The sequence below is a fragment of the Heterodontus francisci genome, chromosome 30 (genome assembly GCF_036365525.1).
Source record: "Heterodontus francisci isolate sHetFra1 chromosome 30, sHetFra1.hap1, whole genome shotgun sequence".
NCBI lineage: Eukaryota > Metazoa > Chordata > Chondrichthyes > Heterodontiformes > Heterodontidae > Heterodontus > Heterodontus francisci.
Genome location: NC_090400.1, coordinates 3636295 through 3661003, shown reverse-complemented (window position 1 = coordinate 3661003; position 24709 = coordinate 3636295). Strand labels below are relative to the sequence as shown.

The window sequence follows — 24709 nt, the reverse complement described above, 5'->3', positions numbered from 1 at the left end:
TGCATCATGGTCGGCTCTGCAAGTGTTCTCAAGGAGTCGGCCACCTCTTCCACGCTGGAAAGGATGAGCTCCAAGCTCTGCATAAAGCCCTGTGCCAAGTTGGTGCCAGACTCCTCCATGCTCCTTAACAGTGACAGCAGGTTTGCTGGCAGGTCTGCCAATGCACCAAGCATTTCATTGTGCATACCCCATCAACCTTTCTCTGTACAATGACCCGTCAAAGTCCTCATTTGAGTCCTCGCCAGCAGAATTCGTGTGCAACTTCGCCCTCTAGGGAGCTGGCATTTATGCAATCCATTCACCCTGCCCTGGCTGCAGACAACTCATGCCCAATGACTCAGCATGTGTAGATCCTGCCTCTATACTATCCTCAAAAGAATGCATGGTGCCATCGTCTGAGCTGGTGGCTGCACTGTGACAGTGTTTGATCATCAGTCTCCTGCTCCTCTTAAACGTCACACTGTTGTGCCACTGTCTGGCCAGGTGACAGTTCTTGGGCATCTGAAAGGAGAAAGGTACAGGGGTAGGGCTGTGGTGAGGGAAGGAAGGAAAAGCAAGAGACACATGCTTACACTGTCTTCAGCTTGCAATTCAGAAGAAATTGCGGGATTAGGGGACAGTGGGATGTGAGAAGGAGGATTAGCTATGAGCAGACTGCCATTTTTGATGGTTTCAGCCCCATTGCTGGCCACAGCCTCAGCTATGGCCGCTCCAATGATGGCCATCACCGTCTCCTCCATTGGGTGAAGACGTTCAGCCATGCCTGCCCCCCATTGGTTAGGTGCTGCTGTCTGCGGTTATACGCCACCTTAATCTGCAAGACAGAAGTGTATCAGCGAATGAGGTGCAATGTGTTTGAGTGATGTGCCAGTCATAGTTGAATAGCAGGCAGTGTGTGCACGCTGGAAAAAGTGTGGATGTGGTGCTTGCCCTTGAACACGCGTGTGAGGTCATTCAACTTTTTCTTGCACTGCGTCCAGGTCCTCCGGGCTACACTTGCACTGACAAGCGAGGGCTATCTGCTCCCATTTCCTTCGCCGTGGCTGTCTGGAGGGCGTCCTGACCCTCTGTAGGTATAGGACCTCTTTCCTCCTGTCCATTTCCTACACTAAGGCCTCCAGTGCTGCGTCAGAAAACTGTGGAGCACACTCTCTGCCCTGTTGCACCATGTTCACTCTTTTTGCAGGTCAGACACTCTTCTCCAGCCTCTTCCAGCATCTGCTGCAGCCAGAATGCACCTCACCTATAAGAGGTATACGCCAGCTTTAAGTAGTGCAGGCTAGCTTTTAGAGGTATAAAACAGAAAAAAGAAAGGTCACTGAACTGAAACATTAATTCTGTTTCTCTCCCCACAGATGCTGCCAGACCTGCTCAATATTTCCAGCATTTTCTGTTTCTATTTCAGATTTCCAGTATTTAGCTTTAAGAGCTGCTAGCCTTGCACAAAACGTGGGCCCCCTTGAGGTGTGCAGCCACTTAGGAGAGTATTTAGCACTGGACTGTACACTATCATTTAAATTAGCATGCAGCACAAAATTTGCAAGCTGCCTCCATTGCAATGAACTGGCACAGGTTAATCACGCATCAAAACTGCTGGCCCGTTTTCGAGGCTTATCCAATTTTTCCCTAGTGTTCTCTCAGTATTGTCTAGTCTGCTGTTTAAATCACTCAAATAAGCTAACACTGGGTTGCACATCTGTAACAGTTACCTGAACGTGGATGCTGCAGAGATGTTTGGCTGCAGTTTCAAAAAGGTTATCACTGGCTAACACAACCCTAATATGATTAAAATGAAACATTAGTTTCAATCTCCGACTGGTAGCAGGTGGAGAATGAATTGAACTGCTGTTCCACTACCCAAATCTATGGCGTGGAGCAAAAGGCTATTGCTGCTCATCGACCGCAGATTTCGTTTCTCCCCAGCATCTGTAAGAGGGACTTAGTCGAAGGTTAACATCTGATGTGCATTTACAACCATTAAATAAACAGAGATTCTGATGCATCACCAGTGGCCTTACGGAATACTATTTCAAAGCAGCTGCTTTTAAGCTTTTCCATGGTTTTCTTTAAAAAAAACCCTCAGAAACCAGCAGACGAGTTTGTTATAATAAACTTGACTGTCTTCATTTTCTGCCTATTTGAACAGTCAGGATAAAGTCAGTTCTTATTAATAAACCACTGTGCAAGCAGCTAGAAGAAGATGATGTCTGCAAGCATTTTTCACCATGAAATAATTATTGCAACTGACATTTTTACTGCTGGCATGCCACAAGGCACAATGTGCACGGGAAAAAAAGGAATTATTATAAAGAATCAGAAGAGCATTCAGCAATATGCTGCCAGACATAATCACTGTTCTGGTTACTAAAATGGCAGAGAAGAAATGTGCAAACACTGAGCTTTTTGTGAACTCCACTGTCATCTGCCATGGCTGGCAAAACTTAGCCCACTTGTTTGGCTTGCATTCATCTGTTTGTCAATATTATTAGCTATCAAAGCTACCAAACACCTCCCAGTCCTTTGGGAACCTTGACAGCATTTCTGCACCAAAATCAAAACTTCAAGATACTGGGATGAAAAGGTATTAAAGGAATACCGTTTCAAAAGTGAATATGGTGTTTACTGGGTGACATAGATCACAGTACATAGATTCAAATCCAGCATTTGATTATAATTACAAAAAACTATACATTTTATTTTATATTTGTGGAAAGAATTTTTTATCTATTTCCTTAACAAAGGTTTCTGCAAGGGACATAACACCGATGTTTTCTATGATGTAATGTGAACTGGATTAATTTCATGAATCTCTTTCACTTCACAGTGAGTAAAGATCAGAGCAGAGAAAACTAGAAGCTCTCTGTAGACAGCAATAGTTACTAGTACTGTCTTGTATGAAACAAGCCCACTATTGTCTGCACGGAGACTGAGTGGGACCTGATACGCACATTTACATAGAGGAAGTTCCATTTGTGGTTTACTTGCAGAGGTACATGGACCCACGGAGCTACTTTCAACACCAGACGACTGCTGCTCCTACACCAAGTGTAGAATGCAGAGACGCACGCACTGGCAAAGGGGTTCACAAGGAAACTACCTTCAACAAAGCAACTGCCTATATGTTCACTATGGGGTAAACCTGCATGGAGACAGCGACTTCCATGGCAGATCCTCAGGGAAGCTATTATTGTCTATACCAAGGTCCACAGAAGCAAACACTGAAACGGTTGGTGCCTTTAGCAGGGGAACTAGTAGGAATCCACTATGCCAGTTAACCAGAGAGAATTTCAATTGCAAATGTCAGCCTTCATCTGCTTATAAATTCTCAAAATGGACAACGTCAATCAAGCTCAAAGTGTGACCATTATTTTGTTTTTGACAATCTTTTCAATAATTGTTTTGCAGTTTGTTCTCTTCACAGTTATGAAAGCTATTAAGATTTATAGCACTTTACTTTCTGTAATGCCTGATTTATGCAGTTGCCCATTAGTCACCTTTCACTCCAGGTTCCTGCCAGTCACACAGCCAGAACACTTGGCACACAGCAAATGTCATCAGACGCCAGGAAGACTGGCTTAGAAAAGAAATAATTCTAGCAACTGCCACAGAATTTTAACAGGTAATCTTTGTTTGCACAGAGCTGCATATCAGAAACATTAAATATAATCATAAATGAAAGAGGTTATAAAGTGTTAAAATTCTAGTTTTCTTTCATTTAAGTTAGATGCTAATACTTCAAGTAAAGCAGCTCTGTTCTCCCAGGCAGCTACATTGTCTATACTACTCTGTGAAGAAAGAACTTGCGTTTATATAATGCCCTTCACATCTTCAGAACATCCCAAATCCAAAGAAGTATTTTGAAAACACAGCAGCCATTTTACACACAGCAAAGTTCCAGAAACAGCAATATGATAAAATCCTTTACTTTGGGCCTGTAATGTTAGTTTTCTGACACAAGCGTCAGTTGGTGTTGGTTAGGGAGACTGCACCTCGGTCTCATCCAAAGAAGGCAGCACCTCCAACAGTGCAGGACTCTCTCCAGGTCAGCCTGGATCATGTGTTCAAGTCCCTAGAGTGCGGCTAAGATATTCTGAGTCAGTGGTGAGAATGCTACCACTGACATTGAACCTAATAGGTGAAAAAAATTCCCATGATAATGCCCAGTTAATTTTCTTTTAAAACTCATGCCTTTCACAAGACTATGGCACACAATAACATTTTTGTGGTGCAAAAAAAAGGAAGTGTATTTAACTATGTAGGGAATGATACTCCTGGATCGGGCAGGGTGCAGTAACAGTGCTATCATGGCAGGCAGACTCTTATGGGGGATCTGTGAATGTCCACCTCTTTCTTTCACACTGCAACTTCCAGTGGACCTTGGCTGGGTGCTCCTTTCCTGATATATGTGCCCAAATCAAGATGATTGTGACTTGGAAAAGAACTTGGAAGTGACGGTGTTCCCACAACATTGCTGCTCTTGCCCTCCTTAGTCGATGAGGTCGCAGAGGAGAGAGGTGATGTCCAAGTAACCTTGGTGAGTTACTGTAGTGCAGTTTTGACTGAAGACCCTTACAAACACGTTAGCCGAGCCTCTTGCAGTCACATGCTGGACTCCATCTTGATTAAGAATGGGACTATCTGTGCAGCATTTCCCTTTGTTAGCTGCCTGGTTGTTCATCACAATTCCTGGCAGGATGAGGTAGGTCTAAAGAGTTTTGCTCTGAACCGTTAGTTGCAGACTGCTTAGCTGTGTCTACAACCTGCTGCCTTTGGTACTTAGCATGCAGGCAGCCTGTGTAGTAGCTTAACTAGATTGGTACCTCATTCTAAGGTATGTCTAGTGCTGCTCCTGACATGCCCTGTTATACTCAATGTTAAACCAGTGTTGGTCTCACTATTTGATGGGGATTGAGGAGTGATAAAGTGTACAAATCTGCTTTTGTTGATGCCTCATAGGACATTATGACTGCCCAGTTTGGACCACTTCGCATGGCAGCAGTCCCACACTGCACAATGGAGTGCATCCTCAATATGGAGACAGGATAATGTCAGCAAAAATAGGCTGCTGAGGATGAAATCAAACAGTGTTGATTCCCTCATCACCTGATGCAGGCCCAGTGCGTAACCTTAGTCCTCGAGGACTTGGCCACCTCCGTCACCGGTGGTTAACTCTGAAGGTCATTCTGTTTCCCACAGAACTTTCTCCAAGTTATGTTCAACATGAAGAAGTACTGTTCCATCCATTGAGGGAGGCAGTAAATGGTGATCAGCAAAAAGTTTCTTTGATTTTGTTTAGCCTGAGACTGCGAGACTTCATGGGGTTTGGAGTCAATACCCACCTAACTATATAGCACTGTCTCCCCACTTCTAGTGGGTTCATCATATCAAACGATTATTTACAATTGAGTGGCTGCTAGGTCACTTCTCATGGCATTATTAGCAACCACATCTGTGGGATTGGGTTCATGTGCATGCTAGGCTGGTTTGGGTTCCTTCCTTGAAGGAAGTATATGGGAAAGCCAGTTGGATTTTATTTAATTTCACAACTTGCCTTGGTGGGATTTGAACTCGCATCCTCAGGACTATCATCACAATATGACCATTATGACTTCCATTATAATACATCATCTTTTGGCTATCATACAGGTATTTAGAGTCATAGACTTATACAGATCAGAAACAGGCCCTTCGGCCCATCGTGTCCACACCAGCCATCAAGCACCTAACCATTTTAATCCCATTTTCCAGCACTTGGCCTGTAGCCTTGGCATTTCGAGTGCTCATCTAAATACCTTTTAAATGTTGTGAGGGTTCCTGCCACTGCCACGTCTTCAGGCAGTGCTTTCCAGATTCCAATCACCCTCTGAGTGAAAGATTTTGTCCTCAAATCCCCTCTAAACTTCCTGCCTCTTACCTTAAATCTATGCCCCCTGGTTATTGACACCTCCACTAAGGGAAAAAGTTTCTTCCTACCTAACCTATCAATGCCCCTCAAAATTTTGCATACCTCAATCAGGTCCTCACTCAGCCTTCTCTGCTCTAAGGAAAACAACCCTCGCCTTTTCAGTCTCTCTTCATAGCTGAAATGCTCCAGCCCAGGCAACATTCTGGTGAATCTCCTCTGCACCCTCTCCAGTGCAATCACATCCTTCCTATAGTGTGGTGCCCAGAACTGTACACAGTATTCCAGCTGTAGCCTAACTAGCATTTTATACAGCTCCATCATAACCTCCCTGCTCTTATATTCTATGCCTCGGCTAATGAAGGCAAGTATCCCATATGCTTTCCTAACCATCTTATCTACCTGTGCTGCTGCCTTCAGTGATCTATGGACAAGTACACCAAGGTCTCTCTGACCCTCTGTACTTCCTAGGGTCCTACCATCCACTGTATATTATCTTGCCTTGTTAGTCCTCCCAAAATGCATCACCTCACACTTCTCAGGATTAGATTCCATTTGACACTGCTCCGCCCATCTATGTCATCTTGTAATCTAAGACTTCCCTCCTCATTATTTACGACACCAATTTTCGTGTCATCTGCGAACTTACTGCTCATACCTCCTATATTCACGTGTAAATCATTAATGTACACTACAAACAGCAAGAGTCCCAGCACTGATCCCTGCGGTACACCACTGGTCACAGACTTCCAAAAACAACCCTCGACCATCACCCTCTGCCTCCTGCCACTAAGCCAATTTTGGATCCAATTTGCCGAATTGCCCTGGATCCCATGGGCTCTTACCTTCTTAACCAATCTCCCATGCGGAACCTTATCAAAAGCCTTACTGAAGTCCATGTAGACTACATCAACTGCTTTACCCTCATCTACACATCTAGTCACCAACTCGAAAAATTCAATCAAACATTATCTCCCCCTGACAAAGCCATACTGACTATCCCTGATTAATCCCTGCCTCTCCAAGTGCCGAGTAATCCTGTCACTCAGAATTTTTTTCTAATAGTTAGACTCACTGATGTTAGACTCACTGGCCTGTAATTACCTGGTTTATCCCTGCTACCCTTCTTGAATAATGGGACCACATTCACTGTCCTCCAATCCTCTGGTACCTCTCCTGTGGCCAGAGAGGATTTGAACATTTGTGTCAGAGCCCCTGCTATCTCCAAAAATAGATATAGATCATCTTATCTGACAGAGGTGAATATAAAGCATGTAGATAAGGTGTATGACTTTGGTGCTCCTAAACCCATGCATAATTTTATTTGAACAGCATTAAACAAGAATCAAAATGATGGCGGTGCTCCGGGCGCCAGGCCGATAAGACTGGGGGGGAGTGGGAACTCTGCCTTGGGCTTTCTGAAACCTCCTCGGCACAATCTTGCGTTGTTCCGATACTTAAGTGGCCGGTGCTGGGATCTCCGCTCTTTAAAGATGGGGATCCTGCCTGCAAGAGCTGCCAGCCAACCACAGGGCCGGCAACTCAGCAGTATCAGTAGTGACATCGGTGCCAGGACCCCAGCTATTCACAATATACATTAATGATTTAGATGAGGGAACTAAATGTAATATCTCCAAATTTGCAGATGGCACAAAACTGGGTGGGAGGGTGAGTTGTGAGGAGGATGCAGAGAGGCTTCAGGGTGATTTGGACAAGTTGACTGAGTGGGCTAATGCATGGCAGATGCAGTATAATGGGGATAAAGGTGAGGTTATCCACTTTGGTAGCAAAAACAGGAAGGCAGATTATCTGAACGGCTATAAACTGAGAGAGGGGAATATGCAGCGAGACCTGGGTGTTCTCGTACACCAGTCGCTGAAGGTAAGTATGCAGGTGCAACACGCGGTAAAAAGTGCAAATGGTATGTTGGCCTTCATAGCGAGAGAGGATTCGAGTACAGGAGCAGGGATGTCTTGCTGCAATTATACAGGGCCTTGGTGAGGCCACACCTGGAATATTGTGTGCAGTTTTGGTCTCCTTATCTGAGAAAGGATGTTCTTGCTGTAGAGGGAGTGCAGCGAAGGTTTACCAGACTGATTCCTGGGATGGCGGGACTGACGTATGAGGAGAGATTGAGTCGGTTAGGATTATATTCGCTCGAGTTCATAAGAGTAAGGGGGGATCTCATAGAAACCTATAAAATTCTGTACTTCTTTCAATGTAGTATACTGTATTCGCTGCTCACAGTGTGGTCTCCTGTACATTGGGGAGACCAAGCGCAGACTGGGTGACCACTTTGCGGAACATCACCGCTCAGTCCGCAAGCAGGACCCTGAGCTTCCGGTTGCTTGCCATTTCAACACTCCCCCCTGCTCACATCTCTGTCCTGGGATTGTTGCAGTGTTCCAGTGAACATCAACGCAAGCTCGAGGAACAGCATCTCATCTACCGATTAGGCACACAACAGCCTGCCGGACTGAACACTGAGTTCAATAATTTCAGAGCATGACAGCCCCCCATTTTACTTTCATTTTTAGTTATTTTTTCTTCCTTTTTTTTTTAACATTCTTTTTTACAATCTTTTTTTTGCATTTATTTCATTTCATCTTAGTTTGTTCAGTTTGCTTACCCAGGTTTGCACTTGCTGCTGTTCAATATTCAGTGTATTAACACCTAATCTGTACTTGACCTTTTGGTCAGCTATGTGGCCTGGTCCAATCTAGACCTCCTTTGTTATCTCTTGCCCCACCCCCACCTCACTTGCTTATAACCTGTGACTTTTCTAATATTTGTCAGTTCCAAAGAAGGGTCACTGACCCGAAACGTTAACTCTGCTTCTCTTTTCACAGATGCTGACAGACCTGCTGAGTGGTTCCAGCATTTCTTGTTTTTATTTCAGATTTCCAGCATCCGCAGTATTTTGCTTTTAAATTCTAACAGGACTAACAGTAGATGCAGGAAGGATGTTCCCAATGGTGGGGGAGTTCAGAACCAGGGGTCATAGTCTAAGGATACGGGGTAAACCTTTCAGGTCTGAGATGAGGAGAAATTACTTCACCCAGAGAGTGATGAGCCTGTGGACTTCGCTACCACAGAAAGCAGTTGAGGCCAAAACATTGTATGTTTTCAAGAAGGAGTTAGATATAGCTCTTGGGGCGAAAAGGATCAAAGGATATGGGGGGAAAGCGGGATGAGGTTACTGAGTTGGATGATCAGCCATGATCATAATGAATGGCGCAGCAGGCTGGAAGGGCCGAATGGCTTACTCGTGATCCTATTTTCTATGTTTCTATGGGAGCAGTGGCCACTGCCAGTGCTCCAGAGGCCTTGGACCCAGGCCCAGCACTGGAAACCAGGACCTTAGGTAAGTAAGGCAGGGTCACCAGGGCCAGTCCAGAAGGCCCTTAAGTGGTCGTTAACAGGCCACTTAAGGGCCTCAATTGGCCTCTGGCCAGGAAGGCTGTCATCTGCCTATCCCACCCCCCAGCAAAGTCGCTTGGTGATGGGGATGCGACAGGCTCTCCTCCCGCCGCAATTCTATGGGCCCCCCTGCCTCCAACCCCGCCTCAGGGGGGCCCATAAAATCCAGCTCAAATTGTTTTTCACATTCACTGCATGAAAATCCATAATCTTTGCCATCAAAAAAAATCTTCTGCAGTGCTACCCAGATTTACTCTCGAAAAACAAATCTCATTTAGCATTCAATTCCAGATTAAGGAATTGGGTATGGTGAACTCTGTTGCAGCAATGGTAAAAAAAAAGCTACAATCAGTTGCACTGGCTTTGGCTTAAGAACGGAATGATTGGTCAGGGTTCCCACTCTAAAGTGCTATACAGAAACCTTTGCCAGAAGTATATATGTACGAACAGAACAGGATCGAGCTGCAATGTCCTCTCCTGTCATCACCTGCTGAGATTCATGCAAGAACGATAGACAGTCGGGTAAGATACTGTACAGCATCTGGCATCGATGAATGGTATCACAGTAAGGGAGTTATTGCCTTCAAGAGAGGAAGGGAAGCCATAAAATTGCAGAAAAAACGTGCTGGGCACAATGGATTTAAAAAATCATTAGGCAACCTGTCTAGAGTAAGCACAATGCCAGATGCTTTTTTAAGTCTATTAGGGGCATATTACATTTCTGAACACATATAATTTACATAAAATTCTTGGCAATGTTGTCCTCATAGGCCTTTATAACTACTCCTGTAGTTAATTTTGATAAAACATTTATAAAATGAAGATACTTTATGCAGACCAAGAACAACAGTGAGTAAAAGCAATTTATCATCTCTACGCTCCGTTGATCACATTATCAGTGCACTCTACTCCTGCATTCATCATACAATCGGACGATTATTTGCATATTAATCAGGCATCCGACCATAAAGGACTGCATGCCAGCCAAATGCTGTGCTATCTCTGGAGGAACATTCAGTAATTATCATGCATCAGTGTTATGATGTGGTAATTGATTACAACATCTTTCTCTGCGCCTGGGGAGTCCTCAAACTCGCCCACCTCTAGGCAGAGCAGTGAAAGTCTATATTCCTCACTCAAGCACACAAACAAGGATGAGTTACAAAAAAACGGATTGTTGACCTTTACAGTGAGCTAGGAATAGCACAGCAGACTTAAAATCTCACTATACAACAAAGATACAAATACCTGGACTGACACTAAAGAATACGCTATACGTGTGTGTGAGAATTGTTAGTGCTTTTTTTAAACAGTAAAATTGCAACACTATAAATAGCAACATGAGAAATTAGTCATCAATTATTTACCAGAGGAAAATGTTACACTTGCATAATTTCAACTGCTAGTGGTATCACTTTGTAGCAGTTTGCAGTCTTGAAGTAAAAAGAACACTTGTTAAAGCAGCCAAACATAATGTGCTGTAGAAGCCAAGGACTGCGAAAACATAGATATGTCCTCAAAACGCTTCACAATCTGAGTTTCTGATCTTAGTCACATCTTAGAGGAGTGGAAGAAGGTAATGTAAATCCATGGCGGAGGGGGCAAAGAGAGGAGAAATTGGAGAATGCTCTTGTACACTGGACAGCAGACGGTTACTGAGCAGGTGCCCACCTTTGCAACTGGGAAATATTATGTGACACCAGGGGAGTTCAAATGGGGGGAAATACAAAAATAAATACTTCACTGAATCATGGCCAAAAAAACCCAAATATTTAGTTTTCTCTCCTTTTTATAAATATATAACACATTTTCATCAACCCAATGTCATATACTTTAATTAAGATACATTTTTAAAACAGTGGAATAGAATTTGCTTTTGATGGTCACTGATGCAATTAATCCTTTCCAGTAAAACTTTTACTAGTCTATGCATGGAACATAAAATACTATCACCTTCTTCAGACACTATTAATATTAGTGCAAAGCAATTGCTTTAAGGGGATCTTTTTAAATTACTATCACATAATTTGCATTTACGTACTGGTAGTGTCATGTTTTTTGAAGGGATTTTATCAAATATTACTTTACCCTGAAGAGAACCTATAGATTAATTTTGCCCTGTCTGATATGAAATAGCAAAAATTTGAAGTTCTTATACTTTTATTAAAAAGGGATTAGGTTTTATGAATCCCTAAAGCAAGACAAATTATTCAGAGTAATACCAATGCCTTTAACAATACCAATTCTAATTAGGCACTTTCTGCTGTGTTAATGCTTTATACTGCTCCTCTGGGTATTCCCATTACCAGGCAATGTAGTGCTAGCGCACAGAGGAGTGACGAATGATATCATGGGACAAACTAAACAAACATAAAATTCAGGCTCCCTGTGGGTCATTGCAGCTGCATCTTAAAATTGAGTTCAGCAGGTCAGGATCTAGTTCACTGAACAGCCTAAATAACACAGATACCTTACCACACGGCTGAATCTTGGCCACTGAGAAATAACTTCTTGCTATTGTGTGCTGGATGTCATTAATACCCTTTTCCATTATCATAGTTTTATACCTTATCACAGATTAAACATTTCCCTTTAAACTGTCTTCAACACTAAGTATATTGGAACAAATGTAAGAAAAGGAATTAGTAATACAGATCTTATACAATAGTTGTCTATGTGACTGATCTGCACAAGCATTAAAAATCACTTTTGCACAAGACTAGTTTAAACTACATCTCATTCCATAGCCCTACTACTGCAGACTGCAAGTAATATTAAAATGGAATTATTTTGAAAAACATTGTCAAAATATTTAAAACTTTGCATTTCTGTGGCATATGTTGCTATTTCACTATCCAACAAGACTACCATATTCTTGGAGGGAGGTTTCCCTGCTTTATTAAAAATGGAAATTGCGCAGATGCTCTTTTTGAAACACTGGTCCGGTAGCACAATGAAGGTGCGGAGAATGAAGTAGCAGGCAGGTTCTTGGAACTTCTCCACAAGGAGGGGACAGAAACCAGAGGGAAAGGCACTTTGAGCCACTCTTGCACATTTACTGCCGCAGGCTATACTGCAACACTGGGATAGACTAAGCATAGCATCTATCCTGGAGACCCAACAGAGGAAAGAAAACAACTTCCTATTAAATAAAATTAAAATTGGTAAGTGGGGAAAGTGGGGATTAGAGAAATAATTAACTTTCCACTGCTGAAGTACTCTGGGAAGAACAATGAAAAAGAACGCAAATCAATTCCTGTTGAATGTTCCATCTGAGGATTGCTAAATTCATTGAAGCCTAAAGCTGCTATCCCCGATTCAACATAAAGACACAGCATACAGTATATTCAGTACATCCTATTAAAGTTTCAGGAGCTTTCCCTGAAAATGGAGATGGCCTCTATTTTTAACAACTTTCTCGCAATGTTTTTGAGAAGGGCATGAAAAGACCTGAAAGCCTCCTTAGAACAAATGTGTAACATAAAATGCAATACAGAATTTGTCAAGACAGACTCCTCTCCCTTAAAAATACATCAGAAAAACAATTTGAAAGCAAAGACAACATAAATAACTGTTTGAGAAATAGAGCTGTATCACAGGCATTATGTTACTTAACAACAACTTGCACTTCAATATCAACTTTAACAGAAAATGTGGGTTTAAATAAGTATAACCAAAAGGGAATACCAGGCAAAGGAGAAGATATTAGAAGGGGTAGGCAAAGCTTGGTTAAAGAGATGGGCTTTAAGGAGAGGAAGGTGGAATGACATAAGGAGAGAATTCCAGACCATGGCCCCTAAGCAGGTGAAGGCATGTTCCCAACAATGAAGCAAAGGAAGGGAAATACACAAGGTGGTAAGGGGAATGGAGAGTTCAGGGACAGGCTTTGGGTTGGAAAAGTTTACAAAGCTACGACAGGTCAAGGCCATGAAGGCATTTAAAAAGAAGTCCAAAACGCTTTACAAGAGGTGAAAATAATCTGACACTGAGAGGTGAAGAGAGAGGGGTTAGGAGACTGAAAGTAAAATCAAAGAGGTAAGTTTTAAGGAGACTTTTGAAGGAATAGAAAAAAATGACTTGCTGTTTATATAGCGCCTTTCACAACCTCAGGTTATCCCAAAGGTGCCGTCACTGTTGCAACCTAAGAGGAAAGGTAGCAATGCAGAGGGGTGTAGGGCAAGTGTTCCAGAGTTTGCAGATGAAACAGCTGAAGGCTTTACAACTGAAACTAAGGGAAGAAGGAATACAAATGTAACCATAATTGGAAGAATGAAGGGTGTGATGAGGAACATAGGGTGTGCTGAGGTTGTAGGGATGGACCGTGGCGAGGTCACAGATTCATTTGTAGATGACAACAAAGATTGCAAAATTGATGGGGGTACAGACCCAGTGACAGTCAGTGAGCACAGAAATAATATTGAGCTGCAATATGAGTAAAGATGCAGCCGGTGACATTGTGGGTAAGTTGCAATTTGTGAAGGACAATTCCCTTTTAAGGGTCCGGTCTTCTTTATGAGTATTACGCAGGGGTGAGGGTAGACAAAGACCAAAAGGTCTGATAATTAGTGGCAAAAAACAAAAAAAGTCTGCTTTTTATTTGACAAGGAATCATGTAATTATCACACTGTTAATGCTTCCAGGCCACTTCAAATGAGTAGAAACATTAGTTTTCCCTTTGTTTACTGTCGATTACCAACCAATGCATTTACAAAAATCACCAAAGTGACCTCAGCATTTCAACATTTAATACAGTTAGTACATCATGTAATTATGAAGGATAAAGTAAATTTTAACACCAGAACTGTCAGTTCTGTTTTTTTTAAAAAGCCCGCCGAAAACCATGAAGCTGCCCCATGAAGGTTGGAAGCAGCAGTTCCTACTCGTAGCAACCGTAAGTGAAACTGACGGTTCCAATTTTTTTAAAAGTCTGGTTTGGATCTGAAGGTTTGAAACTGCAGGGGTGTCCAACCTATTCATGAAAGGGGGACATATTGCAATTTTTGTCCTACATAGGAGGCCGGTGAGCAAATTTTGGAAAGATAAAGGCATTAGAAATGTATTTCACTATTAATCAAAACAACACAAAATATGCATTTTTGTGAACAAGCTTTAAAAGAGACGAATTTGTTAACTTACTTTCTCATCACTATGTTGAACAATGATTTAATGAGATACCAGGCATTGTTTTTGCTTGCACAAGTAGTCAATGTCTGCCTGCACACTTGATGTAACAATGTGGAGTATTCCAGAAAGAAGTCCATCTGTCATGACTGATCTTGATCATGCTCTCTCCCACACCCTCCCACACTCCCACACGCTCTGTGTCCTCCCCCTCTGTCAGTGTCCCCCATCCCCCTCTCTTTCCCTCTGCTCCCAGGCCGTGCCGGTTTAAAGGGCTGTGTGTTCCCTCAGCGCTGCTCTGCCCTGTGCCTCTGGCTGTGTGCTGGCCCACTTCCTCCTCACCCCTCGGCCTCTCTCTCTCTCCCCACACAGCAGACAATTCCCCGAACTGCCCTAAAACAGCAGGGGCAGTCGGTCCTAGTGCACCTGTGCTGCAAGCCGCCAATCAGTGCTCACCCCACCCAGGCAGCCCTCTGTGAGTCACAGACACTGACCAATCACAGACAGGACTGGATTGAGAGCTTTGGCAGGCCGGAAGAAGCCAATGGCAGATTTCCAAAACCTTAATCTCAGAAATCTGCCATTTGGCGGAAATTTCTTATCCCTAGTATTATGTTACCCAACCTCTCGTTGATTTGGCAGGTCAGAAAATGTTGGCCATTACTATAAGACAAACTATCTTAAGAAGTCAAATTACCCTGGCAACAACATTTTAAAGACTTTAAACTATAACAGTTCATCATGATTGTGTATAACCTACACCCTTTTTATTGACTATATGTCAGCTTGAACAATCTTAGTCTTCTCTCCAACTGAAAAACTACTACTATTTAACCGATCACAACAGTGTTTAAAGAATGAACTGACACCATCAGAAAGCAGTGCAGTGTTATTGTAATGCTTACTGTATTTAACAATGTGCTTGTCTTATAACCAAGATGTAGTGAGCAGAGGGGCAGCACATTTCAGCAAGCTGCCACTTACCAGCAGTCCGGGTAAGCAAGTGTACCCGAGAGTATAAAGCCTGCTAGCTGAAAACAAATGTCTGAGGCTTAATTCAACCTAGTCTTTTGAGATAGTTATATATGATGCAGTGGCTTTACAGCACCTTGTTGATCATATAAAGACTTAGTCACTAGTGCTTTATTGAGATATTTCCCCTCCATAGCTCAGGAGCACTGATGCCATGTATAACACAGAAACATAAAATGCTACAGTCCAGAAACAGACCATTTAATCCAACAAGGTTGCATCAGTCTTCATGAGCCACCAAGTCTAATCCCACTCTCCTGCTTGCTTCTCATACTCTTTAATATTCTTCTTTCTTAAACAATTCTTTCATTCCTTTTTTAAAAGTATTTATGGACTCTGCTACAACAGTGGTTGTGACAGAGAAAATGACATTCGAAACACCTTTTGTGTAAAGCATTTATTTATAACCTTCTTAATTCTTGTTGTGATTTTGTTAAATTTGTGCCCTCTTGTTACTATCTCATTGACAAGTGGAAGCAACGTACACTATCAAATGTACTGATCAAAACCCTTCATAATCTTAAAGACCTCTACCAGGATCATCTCTTAACCTTCTCAGTTCTCATGAAGAAAACCCTAATTTCTCAAAATGAAACGAAAAATGCTAGAAACAATTAACAGGTCATGTAGAATTAGTGAGAAAAGGAAAAAAGTTAGCATTTCAAGTTTATAACCCTTTGTCATTAAAGAGGAAGGATTATATACCCGAAAATGTTAACTGTTTTCTTTTTACCACAGACGTTGTATGACCTGATGAGTGTTTTCAGCACATTTTGTTTTTTGTCTCAGGTTTCCAGCATCTGCAGTGTTTTGTTTTTTGTTTTACTCCCTAATATATAAAGTTTCTCTTCCTAACTGTAGCTCCTCAACCCTGGTAACATCCGAGTGAACCTACACACTACTTTTACAAACTTCCGATAACAGGATACCCAAAAAGACAACACATTGGCCTAGTGGTTCAGGACATTAAAAAATCACCATGCCTGAAATAGGCTCTTTGCATATGCAAATTAGGGTCCGAGCAGCAGTTTGAGGCCCTCACTATATGACTGAGCTACTATGAGGCAGCAGGCGTGGTAGCACTCAGGAAAACATGTTCTGATCAAAAGTAATCGACCTGAAACATTAACTCTGTTTCTCCCTCCATGGATGCTGCCAGTCCTGCTGAGTATTTCTAGCAGTTCCTGACTTTATTTCAACTTTCCAGCATCCACAGTATTTTGCTTGTTTTAAAATATACTTTACTTGACCATGCAGTTAGGAGGAGTTGGAGTGCTTCTTCTGACCCCACATTAACAGAATGCAAGCTGCTGCTGGCTACCGCTTTTTTCCCCACCACCACCATCCCAAATGTTGCCACTCCCCTCCAGCCACCACTTCCTTCCTGTCCTGATTGTTCACCCCATCCCTCCATCATTTACATGAGGATTGATGCTGTCAATTCCGCTTTACCAGTGAACTACCTGCAGCTTGTCTTATTGTTAAGAGACCCGAAGCCCAATATTAGGTGTGCAGTAGGTCTTGCCATTCAGTCGCAGGGACCAGTTCGCCCATGTGTTCAAAAATGGGCGCACCTGAATTTCTAGGTCAATATTCCAACTGCAGCCTAATGAAGGCCCTGTAGAAGTTAAATGTTGCCTCTTTGCTTCTTCAGTAACTCCAACGACCCTACGCTGGCTATGGTCAGCTAATTTAACATAGATTAGGGATCAAACCTGCAAAGTTCCGTTACTTGCTGGGCGAACTCAGCAAACATGAGGATAGAGTCTCTATAGTTCTGAAGATCTTGATGCTATATTGCAAAGCATGCATAATACATCAATATGTAATAAAATTTGTGTTTACATAATTTCCTAGGTCAAAAGTCAAAAAACACTTCACAAAATAGATTGCAGTGATTGTTATGTAGGCTGACACAAGCTTTGGGCTGCTTACTATGGAAGATATATAACTTCTTTGTAGAATGTGCAATTTACCAGAAGGGTCTGAGTTATGAGGGATGGCTAAAGCAGCTAGGGCAGTACTCTCTTGAACAGATAAGATTGATGGGGAGATTATGGGGGACTCAAACTGATAAAAGTGACCGTCAAGATAAACATAGTTATTTCCACTGGGTGGCACATCAAAGGCAAGTGGCCATAATATCAAGATAAGCATCAGGTACATGAAGAGGGAGATTACATAGAACATAGCACAGTGGCGCAGTGGTTAGCACTGCAGCCTCACAGCTCCAGCGACGCGGGTTCGATTCTGGGTACTGCCTGTGCGGAGTGTGCAAGTTCTCCCTGTGATCGCGTGGGTTTTCGCCGGGTGCTCCAGTTTCCTCCCACAGCCAAAGACTTGCAGGTTGATTGGTAAATTGGCCATTATAAATTGCCCCTAGTATAGGTAGGTGGTAGGGGAATTGTGGGGATGTGAGAGGGTAATGGGATTAATGGAGGATTAGTATAAATGGGTGGTTGATGGTCGGCACAGACTCGGTGGGCCGAAGGGCCTGTTTCAGTGCTGTATCTCGAAATAATAAATAAAAATAAATAACATTCAGCACAGAGATGGGCCACTCCCCATGAGCCTCCTCCTACCCTATGTCATTTAACCCTATCAATAATACTTTATTTTCCTTTCTCCCTCGTGTGCTTATCTAGTTTCTCCTTAAACGGATCTATACGATTCGCCTCAAATACTCCCTGTAGTAGCAAGTTCCATATTCTAACCACGCTCTCGGTGAAGTTGTCCTGAATTCCCTGTTGGATTTATTTGTAACTATCTTATATTTATGGCCCCTAGTTTTGGTCCCCCACGACAACAACAACTTCCATTTATATCACACCCTTAATGCAGTATAACATCCCAAGGCACTTCACAGGACTGTTATCAAACAAAATATGACACCCAGCTGCTCAAGGAGATATTAGGAAAAGATTAACTGAGAGTGCATGAGGAGAAAAAAGAAAGAAACTACAAAAAGATGAGGATTCAAGGTTAGGGCCCGGGGAAATGCAGAGGCAGCTGAAAGAATGGTCTCAATTTTACTGACAAGATGACAAGTGGAAACATTTTCTCTACATCTACCCTTTCATAATCTTAAAGACCTCTATGCCACTCTTCAGCCTTATCCTTGTTAAAGAAAACAGCCCCATCCAGTTTAATGTTTCCCGATTGGTATAACCTTTCAGTTCTGGCATTAACTTTGTACACCTTCTCCCGTGCCTCTACATCCTTTCCTGGACACCAGAATTGTGCAGAATATTCTAAATGTGGTCTCACCAAGGTTCTATCAAAATTTAACACAATTGCTCTGTTTTTCAATTGTATCCGTCTAAAAATGAACCCCAGCTTTGTTTGTTGTCTTAATGGCCTTATTAACATGAGTTCCTACTGTTAGCGATTTGTGCATCTGTACCCCTTGATCCCTTTGCTCCTCTACCTCATTTAGGCTCTTATTTTCCAAGAAATATATTGCCTTCGTATTTGTCCTACCAAAATGCACCACCTCACATTTATATATAATGAAATTCATTTGCTAACTACAAGCCCATTCTGATTAGAAAAAAACATTTTCACGTAAAAATAATTGGATTGCTTTGCCACTAATCGATGCTAAATTGATTAACATTCAAAATGTCACTAGCTAATTATTAAAGAAAAAAATATGAAAGGGTATAGGAAGAGAGCAGGAAAATGGTACTGTTACATTGTAAATAAATAGGTTTTAAACTAAAAGGTAGGCTATCACTATGGCAATGTGAACAGCCACAAGACAGTGGTCAATAACTCTGTTCACACAGTTGTAGAAACCTGTTATGCTTTAATACTGTACATACACATGGTCTCTCTGACCTACCTTGCCCTGGTTGTTGGACCTGGGATGGAAGAACACTCTGTCCCAGCTCACCATTCAGCCAAAGCTGCATACGAATAAAGGGTTCTCGGCCTTTCTGAGTCAGTTTACTCCAAGGCTTGGGCCTAGACAGCATGTCACTAACACTCCCTTGTGACAGACCCAAAACCTAAGAAAAAGAGCAGGGCATGGCAAACAAAAACAAAGAGCTTTGTGAGTAATTGTGTTTTCTATTTAATTTTTTTACTTTGCTGATAGAAAATAAATGCAACATAGTTTTACATTTATAAACATACAAAATGCATCCAAGTGTTAAAAGTCATTTTAGGGATCACAAGTTATTTTGATGGGTTACTGATCCAGATTTCAAAGTTACTGATGCAGACCAGCTATATGGAAAGCATCAATTTTCTATCAGTGATTTAGATCACTGGTGTTATTTGTCTCCTATTCCATTTTCCGTACTGTTTTGTCGCTTTCAATAATTTCATTGTGTTTATGCCTCATTTGTGTTTATTCCTTTCTTGCCTTTTAAACTCCCTTTTCCCTTCCTTTCTTTCATGTACCCTGTATTTCAGTCACATCAAAAAATATGCAGCAGAAAATGAGTTCTATTGTATAACACTTTACTTAGTATGTAAAACAGTATCAACTGGCACATTGATATGCAAAAGAACAGTTCTACTTAGTTAGACTCTAACACCAGTAGATCCCAGACTGCATACTGCCTGAATTTTCCCCAGCCTCTCCATTTACTGTACAAGCTGAGTTTGATGTTAGTAAGACTTTACAATGGCAAACAATGACCATATAAAGTAAAACAGGTCAGAGTGTGATATCCAGGTCTGATTTCACCATTATAATGTTTTAATGTTTTCCTTTAATTATAATGTTTATACAATGGTTCTGGCCTGCAACGTTTCTTTTAACAAGATGGACTTTCTTAAGAATTAATCAGGGACTTACCGGTGTTGCTCCAGTGCAGAATGCTCCACTGTAGTCATTTGATGTGGCCGGTGCGGAGCTGAATGGTTGTGTAGTCAGACGCAACACCTGAGTGATGACAATTAGAATGATAAATAGTTCCCTTCTAAGTGTTATCACACTGGTGCTATGACATTATTTGAGAAGCCAGAACCATTGTATAATGGAAACCACACCTTCTGATGTGGGAACATGGGAGCTTGTTTTTCGCAGTTCCACCCTTACGTGGTCATATAAAAAACAAACTCAATCAGAACTTATAATCTGCTAAACTTGGTATAAAGGTTAGCTCGTGGTCAGCATTGAAATATATCAAAACACTTTCCATTTGTGATGCTGAGCACAACTTATTTGTAGAGACATACTAAATCTTGGCACTGGCTGTGACCAGTCTCTAATTAACCTGCAGAAATCCTAGTCAGATGATTATGGATGGCAATATACCGCTACATTTCAGTTAAATTAAGACAATGATATTGCTGTTCCCTACTTTTTAATGGCAATTCAAACCATAATTAGTGCCAGTGACTTGGCTAACTGGGAGTTTGTGTTGCTGCAAAAGAAGAAATCTTTTGTTCCCAATGTTTTAGCTATACTGTCTTTGAGGAAGTATTACAGCAAGCATGGGGCATGTGGATGCACAACATAGTAAATCTCTACTGGAATAATATAGAGGTTTCAATCTCAAACCGTGCTACATTTGTGGTTCTCACATTGACATTTTTGGACACTATTGTAAATATTGTGAAGTAGGGCTGGGACTACACACAAACCAAGTGTGGAACAGTATAATGATGGAGAGTATTAACAAATAAATAGGATGCTAAACTGTTATCAGTGATCCTGAGATTAATTCTTTAGTAAGGACAGCAACTGATTAAGAACTGAAAGAAACTTTTGCACCACAATTACATACACATAGATCTATGCATGTAGATCTCATAGAGAATGCATAATAGGAAACAGGGGCCAGGTTAAAATACTTGGAACGCATTAGAAAACAAACTTCAATAATCTTTGTTAACATGGCAATAATGTTACTTTTGAAATCAGTAATATCTAAAGTACTTTGCTTTGAAAAATGGTCCAAGACAACAATTTGCATTTACATAGTGCCTCCAATATAGGAAAACATTACAAGGAGTTTCATAGGAGTGTAATAAGACAAAAGAATTGACTCCGAGTCAAAGAAAGAGATATTAGGACAAGTGGCCTTGGTCAGAGATGTAGATTTTAAGAGGTGCATCTTAAAAGAGCAGAAACAAGTGGAGAGGTGAAGAGGTATAGGAGTGAAGTCCAAAGCTTAAAGCCTAGATGTCGGAAACATGGCTGCCTATGGTGGGGCGAAGGAAGTGGGGGATGTACAAGAGGCCAGAGTTGGAGGAACACAGATCAATGAAGAACAAGTCAAAAAGTTTGGTTCAAGACTTGAGGTGTAAATCTAAACCTGCATAATGTTGATCATTAAGGAGCTTAACATACAATATTCTGGATTTCTCACTTTGTACTTGTCTGCTTATGGACAGAAATTGCTTTTGTGCTCTGAATCCAAGTTACAAATGTTAGGAGGAGGCACAAATATTAACATTAAACATTAAATTCTATTAAGATATCTGAATAAACTATTTTAAAAACAAGATGTTTTTAGAAATCATTTACCTTTTCCCCAAAGATCCTCTGGCAGATCCCATTCTTCGCCAACTTTTCCTTCACCTGTCGCGTCAGCTCGGCTGTGTCCACTTCCTGGTACATATAGATCTCATACTGCTCTGGTGTTAGCGGTGGGACAGAGGGCTTATGCGATTTTGAGACAGGGATAAGCGGTGAATTAGGCAGGGGGCTGCTCTGTGGGGTCACACTGCTACTAGCAACCACTGTGCCTAAATCAGATGCTTGAGAGTATGGTGACTCTGCGTTTTGCCAGTCCTTCCAGTGGTCAGAAGCAGTAGGCCCTTGCAGTGCATTTCGCTCCAGTCTGCTTGGATTACTAATCCTTTCTCTCCCACTGCTAGCTTCCTCTGCTCTTCCATCTTCCAAAAAGACTGAATTTCTCCTGTCAGGGCAAACTGTGTTCCACCACTGGTCCCTCCATATACTACCGCGTCCCAGCTCATTTTTAACATGCTTGAGCATATTGTGCGGTGTGTCTGCTATCCCATGGTGCTCTGAGGAGCATGAGTCATGTAACGCTTCTTTTTTAAATCCATGAGAAGTCTGTGTCGCACTGTTACTGGAATCCACCATGAAAGGCTTTTTCATGGCTATTAGTGAGGAAGAGAATGACGATGAGGAAGCTGATGCTGCTTTGGATGAATGGAGGGCCAATTCAGCTTGAGTAACTGGTGTTGTCTTCAGTGTTGGCTCAAGGCCTGCCTTCTGAGCTTCCATCTCACGCCGGGCCTGTTCCAATATTGACCAAATTGCTTCATCTGAACCACCACTGCTCGACGTACAGGGTGGCTGAGTTGAATCAACTGTAACATATAAAACAGAAAACATTCAAAAACTTTAACACTGGCAGTTTTATCTGGATCTGTTCTCAGATCTTTGCTACTGTGTCTGAGTACATGGAATAAGGTCATAAAAAAACTGTATCAATACAGCAAACCTGCCAGAGAAAATGAATGTGAAATTAAACTTAAAAGAGTTCATGGACAGTGTCATAAAGACTCCACCTGCCAAGAATGAGGCATATTAGTTTTGCCACATGAACATTAATTTTAAAATGTTGCTGGAGTGGACAGCTGACTTGTACAAAGAGATCAGCAGTGGCTGGAAAAAAAAATTGCATTCTAAGAGATAGTCACTTAGGAAAAGATAATGGGAACTGCTCACTGATTTAATTAACAGAGATTGGTCGGTGTAAGAGACAGCACCACAGCCCCCCCGAGAGCTTTGGAATCAACAAACACAGGGGTTTGTTAACAAAAGTGAGTCACATGACTAACCTGCTGGCCTAGGTCTGGTTTAGAACCGCTCACAGGACAACCTGGATCAGACTACAGATCGGAACTGAACTTGGAAGAAGAGAGCCTCTCTCTCTCACTAATCTCCGGATCCACTGAAGTCACTTAAACCTCAAGAGAGAAAAGACTCCTACATCAAAACAAGTTTTAAAGCTTGCACTGGGCCCCAAAGAATGGCAAGACTTACTGGCAACCAAAGACTCCAAATTGAACTCAAAGGACCGTAAACAGAACCCAGCTATTGCCTCAAACTTTTCCCCTTTATTCTTTCTACTTCTGTCTCTATCTGCGTGTCTGTTTATCATGTATGCAAGCCAGCGTGGTCGCGTTGTGTATTTGTAGTCGTTAACTGAATTAGAGTTTAAGATTAATAAACCTCCACCTTCCTTGTTTAAATCTAAGAAAACCAGTCTGATTGATTTATTTGCCTTATAATTGGAAAGCAATGAACAAGGATTCACTGAGGGGAGAAGCTAAAAACAGTGTTTTTAAAAATAAACCCTGTTACAGTTAAATCAGGCAAAGGCTGAGAGGGAACCCCTAGACCCCTTTCTCACCTGGTCGTAACAACAGGCTGATGGAATAGGCGCACATGTGCCTGATGAAACTTAATACAGATAAGTGTGAAGTGATACATTTTGGCAGGAAGAATGAGGAAACTCAATATAAAATAAAGGGTACAATTCTACAGGGGATGCGGGAACAAAGACACCTGGGGGTATATGTGTACAAATCATTGAAGGTGGCAGGTCAGGTTGAGAAAGTGGTTAAAAAGGCATACAGGATCTTGGGCTGTATAAATAAAGGTATAGAGTACGAAAGCAAGGTGGTTATGATGAACCTTTACACAACATTGGCTCAGCTTCAACTGGAGTATTGTACCCAATTCTGGGCACTGCACTTTAGCAAGGCTGTGAAGGCATTAGAGAGGGTGCAGAAAAGATTTACGAGAATGGTTCCAGGGATGAGGCACTTCAGTTACATGGATAGATTGGAGAAGCTGAGGTTGTTCTCCTTAGAAAAGAGGAAGAGAAGATTTGAGAGAACTGTTCAGAATCATAAGGGGTCTAAACAGAGTAGATAGAGAGAAACTGTTCCCATTGGCGGTAGGGTCGAGAACCAGAGAACACCGATTTAAGATAATTGTCAAAAGAACTAATGACGACATGAGAGTGGTTGGGATCTAGAATGCACTACCTGAGTGTGCGGTGGAGGTAGATTCAATCATGGCTTTCAAAAGGGAATTGGATAAGCACCAGAAGAGAAAAAATTTGCAGGGCTTCTTGAAAAGGACAGGAGAGCGGGACTAGCTGAGTTGCTCTTGCAGAGAATCGGCATGGACACAACTGGCTGAATGGCCTCATTCTGCGCTGTAACCATTCCATGATACCATGAAAATTGCACCCAAGATCTTGTGAATATCACCACAATTCCTAATCGCTA

General features: G+C 41.9%; 1 protein-coding gene across 10 annotated transcripts in view; it reads right to left on the bottom strand.

Moving 5' to 3' along the window:
• Window positions 1-24709, bottom strand: part of LOC137346547 (protein CASP-like) — a 734295-nt gene that overhangs the window by 152869 nt on the left and 556717 nt on the right. For 6 of the 10 annotated variants that reach the window (XM_068010023.1, XM_068010028.1, XM_068010026.1 and 3 more), the window contains 3 exons: window positions 21960-22774; window positions 20283-20369; window positions 19320-19485 (listed from right to left, as the gene is read on the bottom strand). The exons of 2 other annotated variants lie outside the window; for them this stretch is intronic. In XM_068010023.1, coding sequence (XP_067866124.1) covers window positions 19320-19485; window positions 20283-20369; window positions 21960-22774 — 1068 coding nt within the window. The remainder of the gene's footprint in view (window positions 1-19319; window positions 19486-20282; window positions 20370-21959; window positions 22775-24709) is intronic. 2 more of the 10 variants (XM_068010027.1, XM_068010033.1) reach the window with 1 other exon arrangement.